Source organism: Lepidochelys kempii, chromosome 7 (genome assembly GCF_965140285.1).
Source record: "Lepidochelys kempii isolate rLepKem1 chromosome 7, rLepKem1.hap1, whole genome shotgun sequence".
Taxonomy (NCBI): domain Eukaryota; kingdom Metazoa; phylum Chordata; order Testudines; family Cheloniidae; genus Lepidochelys; species Lepidochelys kempii.
Window position 1 is genome coordinate 92,766,908 of NC_136386.1, and position 24,883 is coordinate 92,791,790.

Below are 24,883 nucleotides of genomic sequence, written 5' to 3' on the forward strand. Positions count from 1 at the left end.
TCCATGTCACAAAAGTTGGAATGGCCTTTAACAACGTTTGTGGACAAGTGTCTTATCAAAGGGACATGAAAGGCTGGAGAAAATATGGCATACAGTACTGAGAAGTGCTGATCCTACATTTTGCTGGGATAAAGGGTGAGTCAACACAACCATCTTAAATTTAGGGGAGGGAGGTTTGTTTCGTAGTGGAAGAAGTAATTGTCATCTGGAATAAAACTTCAGAGCGAAGAATTTAAGATTTTTACGAAGAAGTAATTCAAGGTGTCTTACTGTGCAGCAGAGCAACTTCTCTAACAGTAAGTAATAAGAGATGGCAATCAAAACTGAAATTGTTGCTACTATAGAACAGCAGCTTCCTTCTGCCTGCCTATAACTTCTGAATAGTTGAATATCAGGAAAGACCATTTTGTTTGGGGTACGATATCCGAGCCTTTTAAATTGTGCTTTGAAGATAACTTGTTAAAGATGGACCGTAGCAAATCTTATCACATTACTACTTCAGAATTTTTTCCAAATTGGAAACTATTAAATAAAAAGGTTAACTAACATAGCTAAACTTCAATAGCAGAACTGTTCCACAACATTGGTATTTTCTATTTTTCTCATTAAATGTTACTGTTGTGCTGTGAAAGGTACAGTCTGTGCAATAGTTACTGTTGCTGTTTGAACCTTAACTCTTGCTTTTCTTGCTTCTATTGACAGGGCTATGTCAACAGTAGATGTCCCTCAGTTTGGACTACTGAGGGGTGTATAGCCGTGTGCACCAAAGTGCTGCATTGTAACTCCCCTTGTGTGGATACTGCAGGCACAAACTAAAAGGCTCCTAATTTGCATTAATGCAGACTAGGAACCTGTTTGTTTGCATCTGCAAGATCCGGGTGGGGAGGAATGACAATGCAACACTTTGGTGCACACTGCTATGTATGCCCTAGCAGTCTAAACTGTGGGGCAGTGTAGATAAGCCCTAAACTACATTGACTGTGCTGACTTAATGTTGCATTAATGATGCTGTTTCATTTTCATGTGCTTCATTACTTTTTTTTTAAAACTGTGTTAAATGTGAGTCTCTCTACTACACTGGGCAGCTCACACCATAGTGAGGTAATTTTGAGGGAAGCTGGGAGTGTTGCTGATGACACTTTTGCCTAAAGACACTTTTTTTGGCAGTCTCAACTTATGCTCTCAACTTCACAATGGAAATTCTGGAAATATTTTTCTAACTTTTTTAGAACTTTAAGAATGAAAACTGTCACAAACACTGAGACTTTTTAAAATTATAGGATCGGCTTAGCTATTCTTTTCAAACCTGAATTTCTCTTCTGTTCCTGATGCTAAGCCTATGCAGATTTTGGTGGCTTTAATATTTGCTATGTTTCAATGAAACCTTTATCATTACTGTTTGTGCAAATTCTAGTGGAAGTCCTTGCCTGATCAAGCGATTGTGAAGTGGCAAGACAAGTGTGTAGAGACATCAGTGAATTGGTTTCACTGAGCTCTGCTGAAAAACTTTAAACATTATTCATTTATATTACACTAGTATTTAGGATGTGCTGCTTGGGCATATGCTAAGTGAGTGAGGTTTTTTCAGTCACTGCTTTATTTTTAATTTCCCAAGCTGAGCTGTTTGTAGGCCTGTTTTTTTTCTTTTTTTTCTTTTTGAAAAGTTGGAATATATCACAATGGGGAAAAGAATGTACACGTTTCCCCATAGCACACACAATCTATAATTGCAGAGATTTTTTTTTTCCAAAAGAAATTTTATCTATGGACAGAGTCACGTTCCTAGCTTAACAACTGTGTATGTTTAAAGAAACTCTGAATGTGAAAATTGGGTGCTGAAATCGGAACTGCTTTGTAACATTAATTATATTGGATATCACTGGGCATCTACATTTTGTATCTTATTTAGTAATATGAGGCTACTTTTTAAATTTGTCTTTTGTACTCCTCCTTAGCAATTTGTCTGTTTTCTACTTTCTTGTAGGCTTCTTTTTTTTTTGATTTTCAGGTCATTAAGGAGCTCCTGATGGTGCCATAGTTGGGCTTTTACTATTCTTCTGATCTTTCCTTCACATTGGGATTGCCTGCAGTGGTTGTGCCTTAAATATTGCCTCCTTAAGAAACTGCCAGCTCTCCTGAACTCCTTTTTTCCATTAGATTGCTCTTCCCTGGGACCTTATCCCTATCATTTCTGAGTTTGTCTGCTTTTATTGAAATCCATTGTCTTTATTGTGTTGCTTACACTCCTTCCATTTTATGATCACCCAAGTTGCCTTCAGTTTCCTTACCAATTTCTCCCTCTTAGTCGTTTTCAACTAGTTTCTACCTATCTCCCCTTTCTGAAATAAAAAGTTGTCCCTTATACATTCCAAAACCTTATTAGAAATTTTGTGATTTGCCGTATTAGTTTTCCAACAGATGTCTGGGTAGTTAGTCCCACATTACTACTAGGTCTGTTTTTTTGGATGTATCTTTTTTTGTTCTAGAAATGCCTCATCCACCTCTTCTTCCTGATATGATGGTGTATAGTAGACCTTACCATGACATCACTCCTTTTTTTTTTTTCGCCCCCCCCCACCTCTTTATCTTTACCCATAGATTTTCAACTGGTCTGCCTATCACCTCCTTGTGGACCTCAGAACAAGTGTATATAGTCTAGATGTATAATACAGGACCTCCTCCCTTTTTACCCTGCCTGTCCTTCCTGAACAAGCTATATCCCCCATACATGAGAGTGATGAGTTGTTACAGGCTGAAATTTAATACTTGGAGACGAGTTCACCACAAATATTCTGAAATTAAAACTTCTTGGTATGCAGTGCTCTATATCACAACATAATTTTTTGGAAATGTTGTCCTGGTTTATGTTTAATCAGTGGAATTATGTATTTTATAGTACCAGTGTCTCTAGTATTTTGACGGGTTTCAGAGTAGCAGCCGTGTTAGTCTGTATTCGCAAAAAGAAAAGGAGTACTTGTGGCACCTTAGAGACTAACCAATTTATTTGAGCATAAGCTTTCGTGAGCTACAGCTCACTTCATCGGCTGCCTAGAATTTTGGACTAGGAAGACTTTTTTTTTTTTAAAATCACTTTCCAGCTGATTTATTTAACACAAAGATTTAAATTCACCATCCTTGGCTAAATGATTAAATATTATTTTTTAAACATACTATCACTGCAAAGACATAAACTAGATACACAATATTCTGAACTCCTTAAAAGATAGGTGAGTCCTCCAGTATCCTGTAGATGCTCTGATATTTAATGCTCTAGCCATTTATTCCTGTTGAGTTACAACTGTCAAACATTAAAAAAGAAAACTGTCCAGCGGTGTATAATTTCAAAAGCAATTATTGAAAACAATTGGATATTTATTTCAATAGCACGTGACAATTCTTATTTTGTACATTATTCACATTTTTTTTAAAGAACAAGAGAAAATTAAAGGTAGTATACAAACAAGTATTTGCTCTTCTGAACATTAAGTTTCTACAAAGATGTATTGGGCTAAAACAAATCTAAAATTGAGACAAACTTTAGTATTGTAAGATGCCTGTAATTTAAAAGGATTTTTTTTCCCCTCCCCCAGAAACTTTTTCACCAAAAGGACAAAGGAACTCAAACCTGCTCTCCACAGTGCTCCTGGCTGGAAATTATTTGGAAAAGTCCCTCCTAGAGAAAACTTTCAAAAAGATTCCAAAATAATTCAGCAGGTGAGTAACTATCTCATAGTTTTAGGTATGAAATTTTGGTTCTTTTAGGAATGAGTTGGATTCTTAGTAGATGTCCCCGTCATAACTATCAGTAACTGGCACCTAGCTTGACAGTCAGAAGAACCTTTTTGAGTTTTGCTTTTCACTGAAAGAAAAAAGGTTACATATTTCCTTGTTTCTCAAGTAACTTTCCAAGCAGACAATGGATACCTCAGCTCACTCAGTGAAACTTAATTCAATACAGAATAAACAAAGTTGTCTTCAGTACTTTGGAGAGCAGTAGAAAAAAATGTATGAAAACCATTCATATGCATCCAGTTGTCCTAGCAGTACTAAAATATATTCTGATTTAAAGAACTAATGGTCTTTCAGTATTTACAAACTTTCCCCACATTCTAAATGACTTATAATACAACATTAGTTTGCTTACAAGATTGTGGGAGAGAGCTTGGTGACTGGATATATTGAGACAAAACTTGGCATACCATTCCAAATCAGGTTAGAAAGACTCAGGCCTGCTCTTCACGAGGAGAAAAGATGTGGGTTTTATTTTATCATGTGAGCTGATATATGATAAAATACTAATGTGGAAAAGACCATTTATGGTTTTACAAATACCCTAGTGGTTTACCTCAACCTGTTAACATCTGTGAGAACTCACACACTGCCTTGTCACTAGAATCTTATCTGTTAGCAAACACATTGATTAAAAACAAAAACTAGGTTTTTTTCTGAGTGTGGATACACAATCACTGTCTATAGACAATGCACAGATCTGGTTAGATTCAGTCCTAGGTGAAGTTAGAGTACCTTGAGCCCCACAAGAAGCCATGTGAAAAGTCTGCCCAGACGGGAGTCTGTAGTGGTCAAAGCGTCTGGAACTTCTGCTTGGCTAATAACTTGTCTATCGATTATAATGTCTTATTGTCTTTTATGTTCATTCCTGTATATTTTTAGTGTACTATTCCTCTGCTAGTACGTAAAAATGCCACTGCTTTATTAAAGTGAATAATTGGTAGTAATACAATATTAATGTTTGAAAATATGAAACACATGAATGTGTCCCTGCAGTTCAAAGGCAGTATGGTGTGCTGACTCAATGAATTTGAGTTCCTTTCTGTTGTGCTGGCGGAGGCAGTAACCTTATTTTATGCTACAAGCGCACAGCTAAGGTTCTGCAGCTGTGCTGCTATAGTGTAGGTAGATCCCACATTCACGGAATGGGTTTTCTCATTGATGCATGTAATCCACCTCTCTGAGAAGCAGTAGCTAGGTCAGTGGAAGAATTCTCCTATTGACCTAGCTGCTTCTACAGTGGGGGTTTGGTTGACCTAACTGCATTGCATATGGTGTGAAATTTTTTCACTGCCCTGAACGATATAGCTAGGTTGATCTAATTTCTAGGTGTAGACCAGACCCGAGTGACCTGAGGGAGAGCTTCCCCCTCCCGCCCGCCTTTCTGTGACTTCTCTTCTCTCTTGCTTCTCTTCCTCCCCCCGCCCCATGCTCCTCCAACAGTTGCAATTGGCAAGCTATGGAGGGAGCTATGTTCTGTCATCCTTTCTTTTTTTCTAAAAAAAAAAAAAAAGGGGGGGGGGGCCAACAACCAAACAAAAAAAAACTTCAATAGGAACCCTTTGTGAAGCAGTGAAGTGAAAAATAGGAGGGTTTTTCGGGAGCTTGAACTCCCAGTGGGATGGGAAATATCAGTCATAGAATCCTGTAGTGTTTTGCTATGAGCTGCCAAAAAAAAAGTCACTTGCACTGAAATCGCAACAGTGTTTAAACAGGACTCGCTGGGATAAATGATAAACCAAACTCTATTTTAAGATATCACTTCCTTAGATTAAGCAATAAAAGTTGTATGTTTTTGTTTGAGATACTTTCATATGTACAATATTTAAAAGGTGTGCATCTTCAAGTGTAGTTTTTCCTTCAATTTGAATGTTAATGGTAGCTTCCTTAATTGTGAAAAGAAGTGTTCTCTAAAAGTATCTGCTATTAACATTCTTGGCGCTCTGTCGCCAATAAATACTATATGCTGAGAAACCAGAGGTTTCTGGTTTCTTGTCTTCGGAGTAGAGGTGGTGGACTAGACAGTTTCCAGTCATCAGTTCCTCTTTTCTTGCAGTGAAGGAGCTTGCTCTTGAGACAGATCAGTCCATCAGATCAGCAAATTTACTACTTCCTTCTACTCCCCCTCAGTGAATATCTGCTTCATTTTTGTTACATTCAAAATGAGACTTCTATAAGTAACTTTAAATTGATGAATGCATCCTCTTTTCTGTTCATCTAGATATTGTATAGTATTGAGGTAATATCTTAGAGAAGACGACAACAACCATCTATCTTCAGTGTTTTAATGGCATCAGATTATTGTTCGAGTGCACTGTCAGCATTCCAGCCACAGCATGAGACTTTACAACATGAGAACACATTTGGCTGATCTGAATTATGGGAGGCAGCACCTGACCTGAGATTCCAAACTTGAGACATTTCCTGATTATGTGCCTTGAAAATCCACATCAATAGTGGGACCTTTTCCAGAAGTGGTACCACTCCCTCTAAGCAAGCAGCTTCTGTGAAAACTCAGCCCTGTCTCTTGGAAAATTTTGGCCCACTTTGTTAATCCAGCAGGGATTCTAATGGATGAAGGTGCATTTTACTAAAGATAATTTCACCTTTAGTACCTGGTCTAAATTGTGTTGCCCACAATAATACACTGCCAAACTTGATGATGACAGGAAGTAGAAAACTGGGTGGAACATATGGAAGCGTGTAAAGTCTCTGAGGTGTGGTTTGTGTGCTAAAGCCCTTCTTTCATTGCTGCTGTTCCGTGGCATGCAGGAGGTGCTGGGAGGAATGGGGACGGGGCGTGCTGGGGTGAGAGGGCAGAACTGGGCAGGAAGAGGTTGGGCTGAAGTGGGGCTTTTGGAGAAGTGGAGTGGGTGCGGGGCCTGGAGCTGAGAGGAGCTTGAGCACCCCGGGGAAAGTTGGAAACCAGTGCCTGTGGGTACACCTATGGACCACTTGCACAAAATGCTTGTGGCCTTGTATTATTACTTGTTTGAAAAGTCCAATGAGAATATGCTAAATATGCCTTCCCAAAGTGCCGACAGGTCAGGCTGGGTGTTCAACAGTGGCGTTGTCTTGGCTGAGGCAGGCCACCAGAGAGAGCATGCTTACATCAGTCTTTGTGTCATTGGTGGAAAGCCTTACCAATCCAAGGCCAGGTCAACATTACAGATTTATATCGGTATAACTATCACTTAGGGGTGTGAAAAATCCACATCCTTCAGCGACGTAATTATACCAGCCTAACCTCCCATGTAGACAGTGCCATGTTGACAGGAGAGCTTCTGTCAACATAGCTACCACCCTCTTGGGGAGGTGGATTAACTACATTGACAGGAGAAACTCTCCTGTTGGTGTAGGAGCATCTTCACTTAAGCGCTACAGCGATGCAGCTGCACTGTTGCAGAATTTTAAGTGTAGGCCTACCCTTAAAACCATGGCCTCACATAGCTGGGTGCTAATCTAATGGCTTCTCCAAAATTGAGGTTCATATGGCTTTCATGGATTCCAAAGAAACAGTGGGGATGAGGAGGGGTTTGAAGACATGAATGAACTGTATGGTCTTTAGGAAAAAATCCAATCACAATCCTAGTAATTGGTTTATCTGTTTACATACCAAAACCATTTTTGCCGAGAGAGATTAAATATACTAATTCATAAATGAAAGCTGAGATTCTCCTATTTATATATTCTAGAGATCAGAGGGCTTGAAATGTAGAGGCAAGCTCTGCCTATTTAGCTAAAGGAGACTACAGATCTGAAAATGGACTTTTGATAATGTCTGGATTATAAGTAGCTTTCTCTCTCTCTAAAGAGAGAAGATTTAAGAGTACAAAACTGCAATGAATAGGAAAAATCCCATAGTGACTAATAACAGAAATGAGGTTAGTGAAGTGGTGATGCCCCAAGTGGAATTTAATGGCAGTACCAGATATAAAACAAATAACTGGTATGGTAATTATTGAGAAAGTTAAGCAAAAATAAATCATTAATGGGTTTGTGTTCTCAAAAAGGTCATTTTTTTTCTTTTAAAGGCATGCAATATATATCTAAATGTATCCTTCCAATATTGCTGAGTAATTTAGAATGTCATTTGTATTTTCTTTTGTTATTGAGGTAACCATCCAACTCGGTGGAATTGGTTGGGGATCTTCAGTCTAAAAGACTTTTTTTTAATGTAGCTTCCAAAAATCAAAACTTTCTGTGGGGAAAAATTCAAATGAAATATTTTGCTTTCAGTCGGTTGGACCCAAGTCTGAATTTTTTTTGGCATGTTGACTGACCCCGAGCACTTAATTTTGAGTTAGCTCAACATCCTACTGCATCTGTCTCTGTACCATACTATCTCATGGGAATGGTAGTTCAAGTGCTTCATATCCCCATTCTCTCCTGTGGTCTTGGCTTCTTGGCTGCACTATACCTTGCATTGTTGTCTCACCTCTGACTGAGCCACATCATGGGAGTAACCGGACTACAGTACATCAAGGGACGTATAATCCTGCCAGGGAGGCCAACCCATAGGAAAGAATAAGGGCATGATGCGTCCAAACTACAGTTTCCATGAGGCACCATGGCACTGTAGGCAGATGCAGTTTAATGTTTCTGTTACTTGAAACAGAACATTGTTTCAGGGAATGTCAAAATACTTTGAAAATGTTGAAATGAGATTTGTCAGTACTTGCAAATCAGAATTTTTTTTGGAGTTCCTTATTCTGTGACATTTCGATATTTCAGCTATAATTTAGGCCTAAACTAAATGTGTGTTTGGGTTTTTTTGTGTTCAGCTGTACTAAGTCAACACTGAGGCCTCTTTAAATAACCATAGCACTCTAAGCCCTGGTCTACACTGGGAGGGAGGGTCGGTGTCGTAGTTGAAGTCTGCGCATCTTAGGCCGACTTACCTGGCCATGAGGATGGTGGTGAGTCAACCGCTGCTGCTCCCCTGTCGACTCCGCTTCCACCTCTTGCGAGCTGGTGTTCCAGAGTCAACGGGGAGTGCATTCGGGGATCGATTATAGTGTCTAGAGGAGTCGCAATAATCGATCCCTGATAGATTGATCACTAACCCGCCGATCCAGTGGGTAGTGAAGGCCTGCTGTAAGGGTTCAGAACCTGAAGATTTATCTTCACAGTATGCTTGTACAGTAGGCAGGTATTCCTGTTTCTACATATGGAGAAATTGATATCAATTAAATAGGGTTGCCCACCTACTCAGGTTTTCCCAAGATCACCCTCTGCTCTCTTCCCCCCCCCCCCCCCACTTATTTGAGGTAGTTGTCTCAGGAAATTTGTAAGGATGATCAGTGCACACTGTCTACTGTCCTATGTTGCGGGCTCAGGATAATCTCTGATGTCCTGGTCTCTGATACATCAGAGATGGCAACCCTAAAGGATGTGCTCAAGGTCACACAGCAAGTCAATGGCAGTCAGGATTTCAATTCAAGAGTTTGACTCCTAGTCATCTGGTCTGACTACTAGATTTTAGTGCAAACTGTTCTTCCACAAAAAATGGGATAGGTGGTAATATGAGCAGGCTGTCTCAAAAAAGGTCCTCCAGAAAATCTGGAAACTTGGTTTGAGAACTCCCTGAAGCCACAGGTCCCAGAAATGTAATGCTGTAATGGGTATTATCTTCAGAGAACTAGTGAGATTTGAAAAATTGCCCTATACACATGCAGAAAGTACTGCAAGGAAATAATTTTAAGAGTAAGTCTATTTATTGATTTTATTTTTGTTATACTTTAGTGCAGCAAATTGCATATTCTCTTTTCCAAAAGATTACTGCTCATTCAGCTATAGATGCCCACATTCTTCTGGTTAGACTTTACAGCTGTAAATGGATCAAAGGTTGAAAGTTCTTGGCAGGCTAATTCTCTCAGCTTGCAGCTGTTGGCTGTCTCAGTTCTCACTGGATTTAAAACTGCACAAGTAGGATGTGTGGTGTGTTTTTTTTTTTCTGAACATCTCCCAGCAGCTGTGCTTCCTTCCTCCCCTGTTTAGTAAAGGGAAAAATAGCAATCTTTTAGGATTAAAAGTGCCAAAAATGTGTTTAGTGTACTGAACTTTTTATTCTGATGAACTGTGACTACAAATGTAATTGCCAATTTAAATAGGGGAACATATGGATTAACCGAAATCCTGACTAGTAAACTACACTTGCCTTCTCACTTTAAAAATCATTGTCCTACACTTTGAAATACAACTTAATAAGATTGAAGCTGAAATGCATTTGCAGCATATGATGAATATAATATATTTCCATTGGTACTGATTAAAGTGGCAGATCTGTTTAAGATTAAGTAAAACTAATTTGCTTCCATTTTTTGAAAATACTTATTAGAAATGAGATATTTAAATCTGTGGTGAAAGTGACATAGTCAAGTGAAATATTGATTGAGGCATTTAAATTCAGTTCTCGTTTTTTTATTAATGAAAATATTTATTTGAAGACCAATAAATCATTTTACCATAAAAGTAAAGCTTAAAGTGATTCCTGAACTCTGCTTGGGCTACAAGACAGAGATGGTATCTTTTTCAGTCTTCTCATGTCTTGTTGTACATCTGTGAGAGACAGATTCATATTCTAAAGTAGCCTGCATTATCTCCTCCTTTAGCCAGGTAAAGCCTTTTTAGGAGCCTTAGAATTTAGAAGAAAAACTGCTTTTTTTAAGTCTCTGACACTCTAAAAAGCAGAATAGGAAATCAGTTCTAAAACAGTGAAGAAAAGAGCAGCAACCATTATTTACACTCACTTCTACGTGACCAAGGGTGCTAGCATTAAGCAAGCAATCTGACAAACACCAAATAGCACTTGTAGACTATTTTGTCATTGTCCTACAACTAATATATCTAAAAAAAGTTAGGATTGTCATCAGGTCTCTGAAAATGGATATTGAACATTAGAAATCATAATCAAGAGAGTAATGTGAGAGGGTTTCAATTAGCAAAAGTTGACTATGCTGAAGTGCCTACCTGAACGCTAATGAAGTCCCGACTCCATTGAAGTCGATAGTAAGATTCCTGTGTCTGACACCAATGACAGATGTTTGGATGTTTGCCTGAAAAGTGTGCCGTGTGCGTTTTCTCTCAGAGAGACTTCTAAGATGGGTCACAAAAACTTGAATTAGGCCAGGTTTGGGTGTGTGTGTGTTAAATAAAAGACACAAAATAGGCTGGATCAGTATCCGTGTACATTGAGCCTCTCAACCCACCATAATAACTCTTCCCTCTAAATCCATACATAGCTTTAGTTCAGGTCACCTGATCTCCCCCCCCCCCTTCCTTGGGAAAACCCAGAGGAAAATAGTTTTGCAGTGTGCCCTGAAAATCAACAAACCTAGGCTTTTACAGATGGGTCCTAGGGAAGTGGGAGTAAGTTCTAGTGTTGCAACTACTTACCAGAAACACTCCGCTGTAAGACCATTCCTGTTTAAATAAGGGAAGGGGGCTGTTAGCTAAGGACTTCAGCATCTGATACAGCGCACAGGAAGAGAAGCAATCTCTATCTAAGGTAGGTAGAACTCCTAGCTATTTAGAAATTTATACAGATGAAAATGAACACTTTAAATATCCATTTCTTGATGGAAGCCAGGGCAGATCATAGAGCATGGGTATTATCTGCTCCCTGCAAAAAGGACACACAACTGATTTACATTTTTTATTAAAGGTAATGTTAAAAAATTATGTAGTACACAGGTTAAGAAAAGAGTGTCTGTACATCTGGGTATAGTGCTTAAATTATCCACAAATACAAAATTTGTTTTTAAAGTGTTAAGATACATATAGTGCATAATCAGCAATAACCCAAATTTAGGTGAATAAATTTAAGAATACAGTTTAGACAACGGATACTAAAATGTTACATGTTCCTAGTGAGAGACTGATGGGAGAAGCTCCTGCAGTTTAAGATTTAGTTGTTGATTTCAATAACTCCCACTTCTACAGTGAAGCTTTGTCTTTCCAGTGGAAGCAGAAGGTACCAAACACATGCAACCATTAACAAAATCTTTAGGTACTGCTTCTGATTCCCTCTTTGTGGAGTTGTGCACCTTAACTAATATTTTAAAACTGTATCACTTGTTCCCAGACAGCCTAGAAACTAACTCTGACATTGCACTCCGTATGTTTTATGGAAATATGCTTGTGAATGTGAGTATGATGTAACTGGAATATGCCTTTTGCAGGGGGTATCTTGTAAGGTATCATTACAAAGGTTATAACCTACTGAATATATTCATCCTATTTGTATGAATGTTTCATTCTTGTATCTGAAACTAGAAATATGAAGTATAACTCTGAGGTCCTATTGTGATTATGTAGAGTGTGGGCCATTAATGGTGGTTTAGCATCTTGATGGCTCCCATTGACTAGAATAATTGGTTGTAGATGGTTTATTTAACAGCAAGCCTTCCTGTGTATGTGTGGGCCAGCCCCTGGGTAATGAAGAATGAGGCCTTATAGTGACATGTGACCATGTCACATGATACTGGAATCTATCTTAAATCTGATCCTTTTCCATTTAGAAGGAAGGGTGGGGACCCAGAGAGACAAAAGATTCCCACCTTGTGCTCATGACTGGCAGCCCTTTAGAACACCCCTGCTTTCCACCTAAGATGTCTGCTGGAACTAACCAGCACCGTACCAGGGGAAAGGATTGGGCCCAGTCTAGGAAGGAGTCTAATCTGTGAAAGAAGCTTATTGGAACATCTGAGAGTGAGATTTTTACCTGTAATCAGTTTCTTAATGTATTAGGCTTAGACTTGCATGTTTTTGCTTTATTTTGCTTGGTGACTGACTTTGTTCTGTCTGTTATTACTTGAAACACTTAAATACTACTTTTTATACTTAATAAAATCACTTTTGTTTGTTAATGAACCCAGAATAAGTGATTAATACCTGAGGGAGCAAACAGCTGTGCATATCTCTCTATCAGTGTTAGAGGGTGGACAATTTGAGTTTATCCTGTATAAACTTTATACAGAGTAAAATGGATTTATTTGGAGTTTGGATCCCATTGGGAGCTGGGTTTCTGAGTGCTGGAGGCAGGTAACCTGCTCAGCTGTTTTCAGTTAAGCCTGCAGTTTTGGGGATGTGGATCAGACCTGGCTCTGTGTTGCAGTAGGCTAGCGTGTCTGGCTCAACAAGGCAGGGTTCTGGAGTCCCAGGCTGGCACGAAAAACTGTCTCAGAGGTAACTTCAGCATGTCAGGTGACAGTCCCAAGGGGTCTCTGTGACCGAACCCATCACACTAACTATGTAGTGTAGCAGTAGCTGTGCCAGTCCCAGGATATTAGTGAGCTCATCCACTGTGTCACTTTAGAAGGTAAATCGGAATTAAAGGCCAAAGCATTGGTGCCCCTTCTCACCCATCCCCTTGTTCCCCACTTTCTGCCAGTTAGCATCAACTGTGCCACCTCAACTCTCGCTTTGCATGGGGTGAAACTAGGATTCTTTTGTAATACTTTGTTAGTAGTTTTTCAGGGTTTTTTTAGATCTTGTGGTATCTTAAAGTTTATATTGTCTTGTCATTCATTTTGCCTGTAGAAGAATTTTTCTTTTGTGGGTCTTTTCTCCCCTTTCCCTGCTGTCACCTCCCCTACCCCCCGAGATTGTTATGACAGACAAACACACACTTAGTTGTTTGGTTTGGTTTTTAAGTACAGCCATCACTTTCAAATCTTGGTGCCTAGGCTTTTATAGGCGTGTTTAGACACCTGAATAAGCATCCCACAACACTTTTCAAAATCACTTCTTTAGATTACTGCATATTAATTTAGAAGCCTAAAGTTAGAAAACTTTGTCTAATTCCTGTGATAGTAAGATTCCTGTGTCTGACACCCATGACAAATGTTTGGATGTGTGCCTGAGAAGTGTGCCTTCTATGTTTCTCTAGTAGAACCCTCTAAGGATCACAAAAACTGTGCTGATTGTAAAGGCGCTGTCAGCCACTGGTCTGAGTAATTTATGACATGGATCTCCTCTCCTAGACTTTATACCTCACATCTGACTGGATATATCCGCGTTACCACAAAGGTATTGAAGTTGATGGGGGATAATCCCTCTTGCTGACTGCTATAAAATATGTAAATTTCAACTGTTGAGAATGCGATAGAAAAGATTTCCTGTATATCTCGGAGGCTCTAAAGAAATAATACTCTAAGGGAAAGGTTGAGTCTCTGTGCTCATTCTTTATCACCTTTTTTAAGGTCAGTTTAGTTTGCACAATCTAGCTTCTTTGAAGGTAAGTTAAACGAGAAAGTTAAGATTTCATCAGATCTGGGGGAGTCCAACTGGTTTTATAGATCCAGTTTTCTGACTGGGTGCTTTGTCTTAGCCATTACAGGCCCTTTTTTAAGTGCAGGGCAGGAGGAAATGGATTTTTCTTTGAAACAGAGCCTTTCTTACTTTCTACTGGGAGTAGCTTCCATGTCTGGAAATCTTTAAGTTCTTCTTCGAGTGCTTGTTCACGTTCATTCCACATTAGGTGTGCGCGCGTCGCATGCATGAGTGTCAGAAACTTTTTCCTTTAGTGGCTCCCGGCGGGCTGGCGGGGCCACCCCGACTGGCGCCACGGTGCTGTGCATATATACCCCTGCCGTCCGACCCCCTCCAGTTCCTTTTTACCATCCGTGACAGTGTTGGACAACCTCTCTTGTATGAGAGCAGTCCCTTAGCCTTTCTCTTATAGATAGCTGTTATCAGTTAGTTAGCATACACTTTGTTGTGGACACTTAAGTGATTAGGTGCTTGGAGGCTTCCAGCACCCACCACGGGGCATGCCGCAAGCCCATAGGTTTAAGGCTTGTGCCACGTGCCACAAGCCTATGCCAGTTAGTGACCCTCATGGCTCGTGTCTACGTTGCCCGGGGTAAGAACATCAAACTGAGCAGTGTAAGATTTGCAACGCATTCAAGCCAAGACCAAAGAAAGAAAGAGACTTTCGTTTAAAGCATTAAATTACCACTGCATTACAGCGCCCGACGCTGGCTCCAGTTTCCTTGGTGCGTAGTGCCCCAGAGCCGTCGGGAGACCCGGCACCGGCTAAACACCGAAAGTGGTCAACTCCACAGCGCCAGACTAGGCCCTAGCACTGCTTGTCCTCCCGGGTGCGGCCCACGGCACAGCCAAAAGGAAGGCGTGGACTTTCCCCGCATAGGAGGCCAGCTCCTTCCGAGGCCCCGAGCACCGATACGAGTGGAAAGGCCGCTGTACCGGCTCTGGCACTAGCAGCTCCAGCGCCACAAGTCCCACCGAGCCCAGGCCTAAGTGAGCTCAGTGCGGACAATGGGCTTGAGGACTTAATGGATCAGTCCTCCACGCCTGGCACCTTTGAGGCGGCAAAGGACCTCATTGAGCTGTCAGCAACGAGCCCCCTCCTGTACAGAGAGAATCCTCCGGCACCCATGCCACAGGTGCCATTGAGGGGTAAGCCGTCAATGGTGTGCTGTTTGAGGACACCGTCCCGGCACCGCTCCCGGAGTTGGTCCTGGTCGAGCTCCGTGTCTGCGGACTCCCAGTTATCTGTGGCTCAGAAGGAAGACACGGTACCGGGAGTGGATCGGCGTGAGGAGGTCACAGAAGAGGCATGATACCCGGCACCAGGAGGAGTCGAGACGGCTCTTGCCGGAGGACTCCCGCAGGCTCCGATCCCGGTCCCAAGAACGCCGGTCCTGGTCCTGGTCCAGATCCTGTTCCCAGTCCTGGGGATATTGGTACCGGTCTCGCTCCCGTTCCGCTAGGAGCCGCTCGTCGACCTCCCACTGGCACAGAGTGTCAGCACCGCCATGGCCTTCGCGGTCAGCATCGCTGCAGTCCGGCGCCGACTCCAGCCGTTACAGTCCCTCGCACCGTGCTCCAGACAGCAAGGACCCTCCGACGGGGTGGCACCCCCAATGGGGGCCGCCATGTCATTGGCCCTTCTGGACTCCTTGGGCCTATCAACAGTGAAAAGGGGCCCCGTCCAGGACGAGCTACTCGGTGCAGTGGTCCTGGTCCCTGCATCGACGGTGCCGGAAGCCACAGTATACAGGTCTCCAGCATCCCCCCAGGATAAATCGGGAAGACCAGCACTGAGTCTGGTGCTGCCCTGAGGTCTCCCGCACCAGGCCAAGCCAGAGGCTCCTCCTGTGGGAGAAGGGGAGCAGGAGGACCAGCCAGAGGGGGCTGAGCAGCAGCTAACCTCCTCATCCTCTCCGGATGAGGCGGTGGCGGGAACAGCAGTGTCCAGCCCTCCAACCATAGACCACAGAGCCCACCAGGAGCTACTGCATAGGGTCGCCCAGAACTTGGGGCTGCAGGCTGAGGAGACGGTTGAGCAGGAGGACCCTATGGTGGACATTTTGAGCCCCAAAAGTCCATCTAGAATAGCGCTCCCGTTCATTAAGACCATCCAATCGAATTATAAGACTATATGGCAGACCCTAGCCTACAGCGCTCCAATGGCCAAGGGTGTGGAGTGCAAGTACTTTGCCCTATCAAAGGGCTACGAATTTCTATTTTGCCACCCAAGTCCATGCTCCCAGGTGGTCTCGGCAGTGAACGAAAAGGAGCGCCATGGTCAGCAGGCCCCGGCACCTAAGGCCAAGGAGGCAAAACGCCTGGACCTTTTTGGCAGAAAGGTGTACTCGTCGCAGGGGGGGCCTTCAGTTGAAGATTGCTAATCAGCAGGCCATCCTCAACAGGCATAATTTTAATTCCTGGGCAGCGGTGGGGAACTTTTTAAGGACAGCCTCCCACAAGGTTCCCAACAGGAGTTTATAGGCGTGGACGAGGGCAAGTTAGTGGCTAAGACCTCTCTCCAGGCCTCCCTGGATTCAGCAGATGCGGCAGCCAGAATGATCGCGTCGGGGCTGGTCATGAGGTGCTCGGCGTGGCTGCAGGAGTCAGCCCTGCTGCCTGAGGTCCAGAGTATACTCCAGGACCTCCCCTTCGAAGGGTCTCGGCTCTTTTTGGACCAGACATACGCAAGGCTGCATAGCCTCAAGGACTTGCGGGCTACAATTAAGTCGCTAGGTATGCACACCCCGGTGACGCAGAGGAAGCCCTTTAAGCCACAGCCTCCCCCTCAGCGTCAGTACCAGCCTCATCATAGGCATGAGCCTTACCATAGGCGAGGCGGGATAACAGGCGACGGTGCAATAATAAACAAGATCAGCACAAATCCCAGCCGGGCACTAAGCCAAGCTTTTGGAGATATGCTCGAGGACAGCGTACCAGACCAGTCACCGGATCCGTCCCCTTTTTCCTGAACTGCCTGGCCCGTTTCTCCCGTGCGTGGTCCAGCATTATTTTGGACCGTTGGGTCTTACGCACGGTATGGAACGGGTACTCGCTGCAATTCTCTTCCTTCCCTCCCACCCCCCTTCCCCGTCCCTTTTCAGGGACCCCTCTCATGAGCATCTCCTAGAGAAGGAGGTTCACTCGCTGCTGCAGGTGGGGGCGGTAGAGGCGATGCTGCACGGCCTAAGGGGGAAAGGTTTCTACTCCCAATACTTCCTCATCCCCAAGGCCAAAGGGGGCCTTCGTCCCATTTTAGACCTGCGAGAGCTCAACAAGTTCCTGGTCAAGGCCCAGTTTCGCATGGTCTCCCTGGGCACCATCATCCCTTCTCTGGAGCCGGGAGGCTGGTATGCTGCCCTTGACATGAAGGACGCGTACTTTCATATCACCATCCACCCAGCTCATCGGCAGTTCCTGCGCTTCACCATGGGCCAAGAGCATTACCAATTTGCGGTTCTCCCATTCGGTCTAGCTGCGGCCCCACAGGTGTTCACAAAATGTGTGGTGGTGGTGGCTGCCTTCTCATGGAGGCAGAGAGTCCGGGTTTACCCGTACTTCCGCTTTGGATCGACCCGTCAGGAGCCAATCGTTGAAGTGTGGGGACACATGGAGGTGGCCCTCAGATTGTTCGGTGAGCTGGGGCTCCTGGTCAACGTCCACAAGTCCACTCTCGTGCCCACATAGAGAGTGGAATTCATAGGGGTGGTTCTGGATGCAGTGCAGACCAGGGCAAGCCTTCCAGTATCCCGCTTCTAAGCTATCCAGCAAGTGGTGGCCTCCCTGCATCAGTTTCCAATGACAACGGCCAGGTGCTGCCTGTGGCTGCTGGGCCACATGGTAGCATGCATGCACGTGGTCAGGCATGCCAGACTGAGACTCGGGACACAGCAGGTGTGGCTTGCTTGGGTGCACCGTGCAGGCAGGGACCCTCTGGACTTGGTAGTGACATCCCCAAGGGATGTGCTGGACTCCCTATGCCGGTGGCAGTCCCAACTGGTGGTTTGCGAAGGCATCCCCTTTGCCACCCCACAGCTGGACCTGACGCTGGTGACGGATGCGTCAGACCACGGATGGGGGACTCACCTGGGGGACCTTAGGACTCAGGGCTTGTGGTCCGGAGCAGAGCGGTCGCTTCATATCAATGTGAAAGAGCTCAGGGCAGTTGGTCTAGCCTGCCAGACCTTTCACGCCGCTCTGAGTGGTCACGGCGTGAAAGTTCTGACAGACAACACTACGGCCATGTTTTATATAAACAAGCAGGGTGGGGCCCATTCCTCGCTGCTCTGTTCTGAGGCTCTCCTCCTCTGGGACTTTTGTATAGCCCAGGATGCTTCGAGGAGAATGGCATATCTCCCGGGGGTGCAAAACAAGCTGGCAGACTACCTCAGCAGGTTGTATCGCATGCACGAGTGGATCTCAGAGTAGACGTCATGCTTTCGCTCTTTTGCAGGTGGGGGTTTCCCCGAGTAGACCTGTTTGTCACCAGGGACAATGCCTAGTGCCCGTGTGGCCCAGTCGCAGACGCATTTGCGATCCCGTGGGGAAGGAGCTTGATGTATGCATTTTCCCCGCTCCCCTTGGCACACAAGGTGCTGCTCAAGGTACGCAGGGACAGGGCGGCGGTGGTCCTCATTGCCCCGGTGCGGCCCCCTCAACGTTGGTACACAATACTCCTAGAGCTGTCGGTGGAGGCCCCGGTAGTCCTGCCCCTGCACCGGGACCTCATCATGCAGAATGGTGGGCGGCTTCTCCACCCTGACCTGAAATCACTACACCTGATGGCGTGGAAGTTCTGTGGCTAAATGCCTTGGAGAGCCAGGGCTCCCTTCCTGTGCAGCAGATTCTGCTTGGCAGTAGGAAACCCTCTACCAGGGCTACCTATATGGCCAAGTGGAAAAGGTTCTCCTGTTGGTGTGAGCTCTGACAGGTGCAGCCATGCCAGGCCCTGGTGTAAGCCATTCTCAAGTACCTCCTGCACCTCAAGCAGCAGGGGCTGGCCCTGTCCTCACTTAGAGTGCAACTGGCGTCCATCTCTGCCTTCCATCTGGGGTTTTCGGGGGGCTCGTGTTTTCCCACCCAATGGTGGGACAGTTGCTTACAGGATTGGAGAGGATGTTCCCGTACTCATGCTCCGCAGTCCCTCCTTGGAACCCTAACTTAGTCCTGTCTAAACTTATGGGACCCCCGTTTGAGCCCCTCGCTACCTGCTTCCTCCTCCACCTTTCCTGGAAGGTGGCATTTCTGGTGGCCATTACCTCGGCCAGAAGGGTGTCCAAGCTGACGGCTCTCACCTCTGAGCTACCGTATACAGTGTTTCACAAGGAAAAGGTGCAGCTCCAGCTATACCCCAAGTTCCTCCCTAAGGTGGTCATGCAATTCCATTTGGGCTAGGACATTTGTCTGCCAGTGTTTTTTCCAAAACCCCATGTGGACCCAAGTCATCACAGCCTACACACTGTGGATGTCCGTCGAGCGCTGGCGTTCTGTTTGGAGCACACCAAACCCTTTCGTAAATCTGCGCAGCTGTTCGTGGCCGTAGCAGAGAGGATGAAAGGCCCCCCGGTGTTGGCGCAGTGGATCTCATCTTCGATAACAAGCTTGATCAGGGCGCAAGCGACTTCCACTGCTTTCCTGGCACAGGTCCCGATCCAGGAGATCTGCAGAGCAGCCACCTGGTCCTCGGTGCATGACCTTCATGACCCACTATGCGGTCAACCAGTAGGCCAGAGAGGACGCGGCAGTTGGCAGAGCGTTCCTCCAATCAGTTGTTCTGTGACTCCTACCCTCCTCCACAGGTAAGCTTGTGATTCACCTAATGTGGAATGGATGTGAACAAGCACTTGAAGAAAAAACAGTTACTTACCTTCTCATAACTTCTTCGAGATGTGTTGTTCATGTCCATTCCACCACCCACCCTCCTATCCTGCTGTCGGAGTCACCGGCAAGAAGGAACTGGAGGGGGTTGGGTGGCAGGGGTATATATGCACGGCGTAGTGGCACCAGTTGGGGGGCCCCGCCGGGAGTCACTAAGGGAAAAAGTTTCCGACGCTTGTGCATGCGACACGCGCACACCTAATGTAGAATGGATGTGAACAACACATCTCGAAGAACAACAGTTACGAGAAGGTAAGTAACTGTTTTATCCTGGAGTTTCATCTGTGTGCATGGGACTGTGATCTGGCTTGGTTCCAAAAGATAGCAGATCCAGCAAAGAGATTTTTCCAAAACATTTGCCGGAGGTTTTAATGGCTGTTTGTTCTACTAGTTCAAAGGTTTCAACATGGATGGCCTTAATCTTCTGTTCTGTCTGAGTTCATTCTACCCTCTTCTATGGTTTTGTGACTTTGGATGGATGACCAGTAATTCCAAGTATCTTCATATCTACTGAAGCTGCCTCACAGTTCATTCCGTCTTTCTCAGTCTAGAGAGATGACTCATTTTGAAACATTGGTAATTATAGCTATTGTGGGGAGAAATAGTTTTAAAGGAAGAGTTCTATTAAGTAGCATGTAACAGTGAGTATGTATATACAGTTACAAATTAAATTGTGCAATTTTTTTTATACAAACTTATTGGTAAATGGGGTACTTTATCAAGGACATAGAAAACCTCTCATGGAAGAGATTGAAAATGCTGAAGTTGCTTACCTTAAGCAAATAAGAGGGAACATTATGCAACTTTTATTCAAAAGGTAGGTCGGTACTTTTCTCCCTGTCTCGTCACATGAGAACAAATGTGTAATTCAGTGAAATTAAAAGGTGGGAAATTAAAAATGAATGGAAGGAAATATTTTCACACATGTAACTAATCTGTGGTACGTACTGCCACAGGAGGTCACTGAGGTCAAGAATTGAAGATTTGAAAAGGGACTGAATATTTATATGGACACACAAGGTTATAAAGAATATCCAGTTACATTTGGAAGGAATATGTTAACAGCCTTGAAGCATGAGGTTTAGTCAGTCTAAGAGTCAGAGATTATCTCATATCTGTCTATTGTAGGGTTTTTGCTTTTTTTCTCTGAATTATCAGGTACTGGAGTAGATGGACACTGGATCTTACCTAGTATTGCAATTCCTGCGTTCCTATAAATCTCTATTAAAACATCTTTCGAGGGGGCGGTAGAAACAGTAATGCAAACGCCTGAGTTTACAGTATGTTAACAATTAACATGATCATTGAGCACTTATTCTGAAGTTAACTTTTAAGTTCAAGGACTGAAGAGTTAAGGTTTTGGATTTGGCAATGTATCTAAAATGTTTTATGTGAAAAATGTTGTGAAGATGGGTATTTTGGGATAGAAATTACCCTTATTTGCTATCTGTTTAGTGTCTCCTTTTTAGAGATTTGTGGTTAGATTTTTTTTTCTTAATATCTAGGTTTATTTTGATAGACTTGTAGCTGAAACTTGTATTACTCAGTGTAAGTAACAATTGAGGTGTTCCCCCCCCCCCCCGCCATTGCCAGCAATCTGGATTTGAATTAATTCATAGCCTCATCATAGGCCATCAGAGCCTAAGTCTGTCATTCAGATGACATGCTCGTTCTCTGTGAAAGGTACTTTTCTTGAACATGATGGATTTTACTGATGCTAATTCCAAAGAGGTAGATCTTGTTCTGATGTATGGACAGACTGATGCCATAGTGTCAAAAAGGGGGAAAAATGTGATACAGGAAGTTTTTTAATGTCTTTTCAAACTTAAGTTAGCTTGATTGTTAGCTACAGTTAATTACTAACATTTCTAATAGAGAAACTCTTTTTAGAGTGGTACCAATTAGCTCAGCTCTTGAATACTACTTAATCGTAATTTTTGTCAATCTCTTAACCTTTTGTTTCCGTGCTGTCTTTTACAGTATGAGTCACAAAATTGGTGTGACATTGTACATGTGTGTTTCTGCTTCATGAGAGACTAATAGTTTAGCAGATATGTATATCCCCAGTTTCCAGTAATGGAGGGAGTGTTTATAATTGTGGAACAGACTATCTGCACCCTTGGCCACAGAGTTTACGCTATGAAGTGCTTGAGGTTTTGATCCCAGAAAAGAAGAATTGTAAAAACTGGGCTGGAGTGAAAGAGGAGGATGAAAGGAGAAGGAAGACCTGTCTCAGAATGAAAGCTCTATGACCCCCCCATTGCAACACATACAAAATGTGAGTCTTTAACAAGTGAGACCTCACATCTGTGCTACACCCTGGTATATCTGGGAAAGGTAAGGCAAGCCCATGTTAGGACAGATGGCATCCTTGCCTCAAAGTAAAAAGTACTTTAGGAATAGAGAAAGCTGTGGAAAAATGAGTTTTAACATACATATTGCAATATTTGAATGACTTTTTTACAACTTTTTACTAAGGCTTTACTTCTGTTTTTCTCATTAGGATGACAGTTCTGGCAGTGTTACATCAGTATCTACTCTCAATCTGTTAAACACAGGGGTATGGAATTTAATATATTCTTTCTAGTCACATTCTGTGCCATGCATGGGATTGTTTAGCAATCATTAAAGTAGAATGAACATCACATTTTCATGGTAGCATGAGTAGTTATGGCACTAAATCATCCAGTCATTAGGTACCATTAGCAACAAGTAAATTTCACGCTTATTGACCTCACTAATGTAATTTAAGAATTGATGTAAAATTGCCACTGCTTTTTTACTAATGTACCAGTTAATTTGGATTTAAATAGCAGAAGGTATATAGTAGGTTATAGTCCAAATGAAGAGTTTCAACAGTACAGTGTTTTGCTATGGGTTTGGCTTCACCTACCAGGAAGCGAAGTGGAAAATAGAGTTATGGTGTCTCAAAAAAATATTCTCTGGCTGACATCTTTGATTGCATAATTTTTTGTTTGTATGCTTCCTGCAAGCATCTTTGGTCCAGCTGTTCCTGATGCAATGGCTGCCTGTCAAGGTATCTGAAGTCATAAGAAGCTTTGACAAGATTTAATCCTTGATTTTTGGAGCCCTCAAATCATGCAAGGGCAGAAATTCTTCCTGGGGGAATTGTCCTTCCCACCCTGACTTCTCTCAAACCAATTTTAGATAAATGAGTGCCCTAGGTTCTGATTTTTGCATGCATTTTCCCCGCTGTAGTGGCGTTTCTTCTCCAGACTAGTCTCCTCTCTTGTGATGCCAGTTTTGGTTGATGAGGATCTAAAGTACACCAGCTTGAAGATGCATCAGGATCCAGACTGCCCCTCACATGGAGCAAGAGTCCATTCTGGACTCCTGCCACATTGGGGGTCATAGTTCTAAAGTCTCAGCCTGAGTAGACTTTTTTTTCAAAAGACCCTCCCAATAATTAAAGCACAAGAACCCCTTAAGTTCCATTTTCAACATAGCTTCCTTTGAATGAGAGAGTGTAGACTAGAGGCCTCATGATCCTGTCCCATGGCAAATTAATATGCAATCTCTCCAAGACATAATATTCTCTATCCTTAGGATGAATGACAATGTTAATTTGCCCATAGAAAATCCACTTTGTTTCACTGACTGGATGGTTTCTCCACTGGATTCCACTGAAAGGAAGGTATGGCATTCACCTTTGGAATACCACACACTTGGGCCTTCGTATCTTTTGCTCTACAACTGAATGTAGTATCTTCCTTAAGTTTCTTCTCTTCAAACACCATCTCAAGGCACACTCTTTTTTTTTTTATAGATTCTGCCTGGCTCACCATCTACTTTTATGTAAAGCAACCTCTGATGCTACCATTTTTGCCACAGATCTAGAGGCTTTGCCATCTTCTTCCCTACCCCCACACACAATTTATGCTTGTGGGTGTTACCACCTTTTTGGGGTGGACTGATTGGTTATCATTTGAGCCACCTTAGATATCTACATAAGGGAGTTAGTGATAAACAGTGTGTTCCGCCCGCCCCCCTCATTCTTCAGGTTTCCCAGCTGCCACTTGTCCTTTTTGATCTCAGATTCTCATACTTTGGTCACAGAAGTCCTCTGCAAGAGAACCATCATGTTATCTTTCCCAGAAGAATTCTCTCAGTGTTTTCTACACTTGTCTTCTGATTGACACATGCACCATGGGGACTTTCACCCCTTCCTACATCTTTGCTGTCTCAGATGGTCCCACAAACAAACTTTGTGTAGAGATTCCAAGATCTACTATTCAAGCTGTTCAGTGGACTTCAGGGAATTCCTCATGTTTTCATGGCTGTTGGTCTACTTGCATTATCCTCACTTTGCCCTTGGGGATTTTTCTTTGCAATATAGTATCTGCTCTTTGGAGTCTAGTTAGTTCATAGTGGCTTTATCTTGTCAGTTCTGTTTTCAAGCTTGTGCTGAGATAGTGATTACAAGTGTATCCCACCTAAAAGACCTCTTCATCTGCACTAAACTGGGTTCTCCAAGACAGGGTTCTAATTTACAAAGCCCACAATAGGTCCTTAATCAACCAAGGGAAAGTCTCTCACCTGTCTTCCTCCCAGGAATTACATCACTTGTGCATGGGTTGCCAAAGCTTTTCTTTCTCATGACACACTTCTCACACTTTAATCCTCCCAGGCTTAAGGTGTTTCCACGTATTTCACCCAGTCAGCATGACTTTGCCTATCTTGGGAGGTTTTGTGGCCTATATGAACTTGCTCCTATGGGCAATAGTACATTACTACTGAGGAAATTCTGCACCACTGCGTGTCCCCTTGCAGATTCTCTTTGGTTCCTGCATCACCACTTTCTGTGGGGAAGCAAAGAGAAGCTGCATCAGTGCTCACTCACTCCTCCCTGGCAACGCGGGTGTTTCAGTTTTGGGCAGCCGGGGAAAAGAGGTAAGTCACTGCATAGGGGGTGGGGTATAGG

The 24,883-nt window shown here is 43.5% G+C and overlaps 1 protein-coding gene across 4 annotated transcripts in view; it reads left to right on the forward strand.

The window, feature by feature from the left end:
* Positions 1-24,883, forward strand: part of TBC1D12 (TBC1 domain family member 12) — a 93,215-nt gene that overhangs the window by 21,481 nt on the left and 46,851 nt on the right. For 2 of the 4 annotated variants that reach the window (XM_073353843.2, XM_078853833.1), the window contains exons 2-3: positions 3,591-3,714; positions 22,445-22,501. The exons of 1 other annotated variant lie outside the window; for it this stretch is intronic. In XM_073353843.2, the coding sequence (XP_073209944.2) occupies positions 3,591-3,714; positions 22,445-22,501 (181 nt within the window). The remainder of the gene's footprint in view (positions 1-3,590; positions 3,715-22,444; positions 22,502-24,883) is intronic. One more of the 4 variants, XM_073353844.2, reaches the window with a different exon arrangement.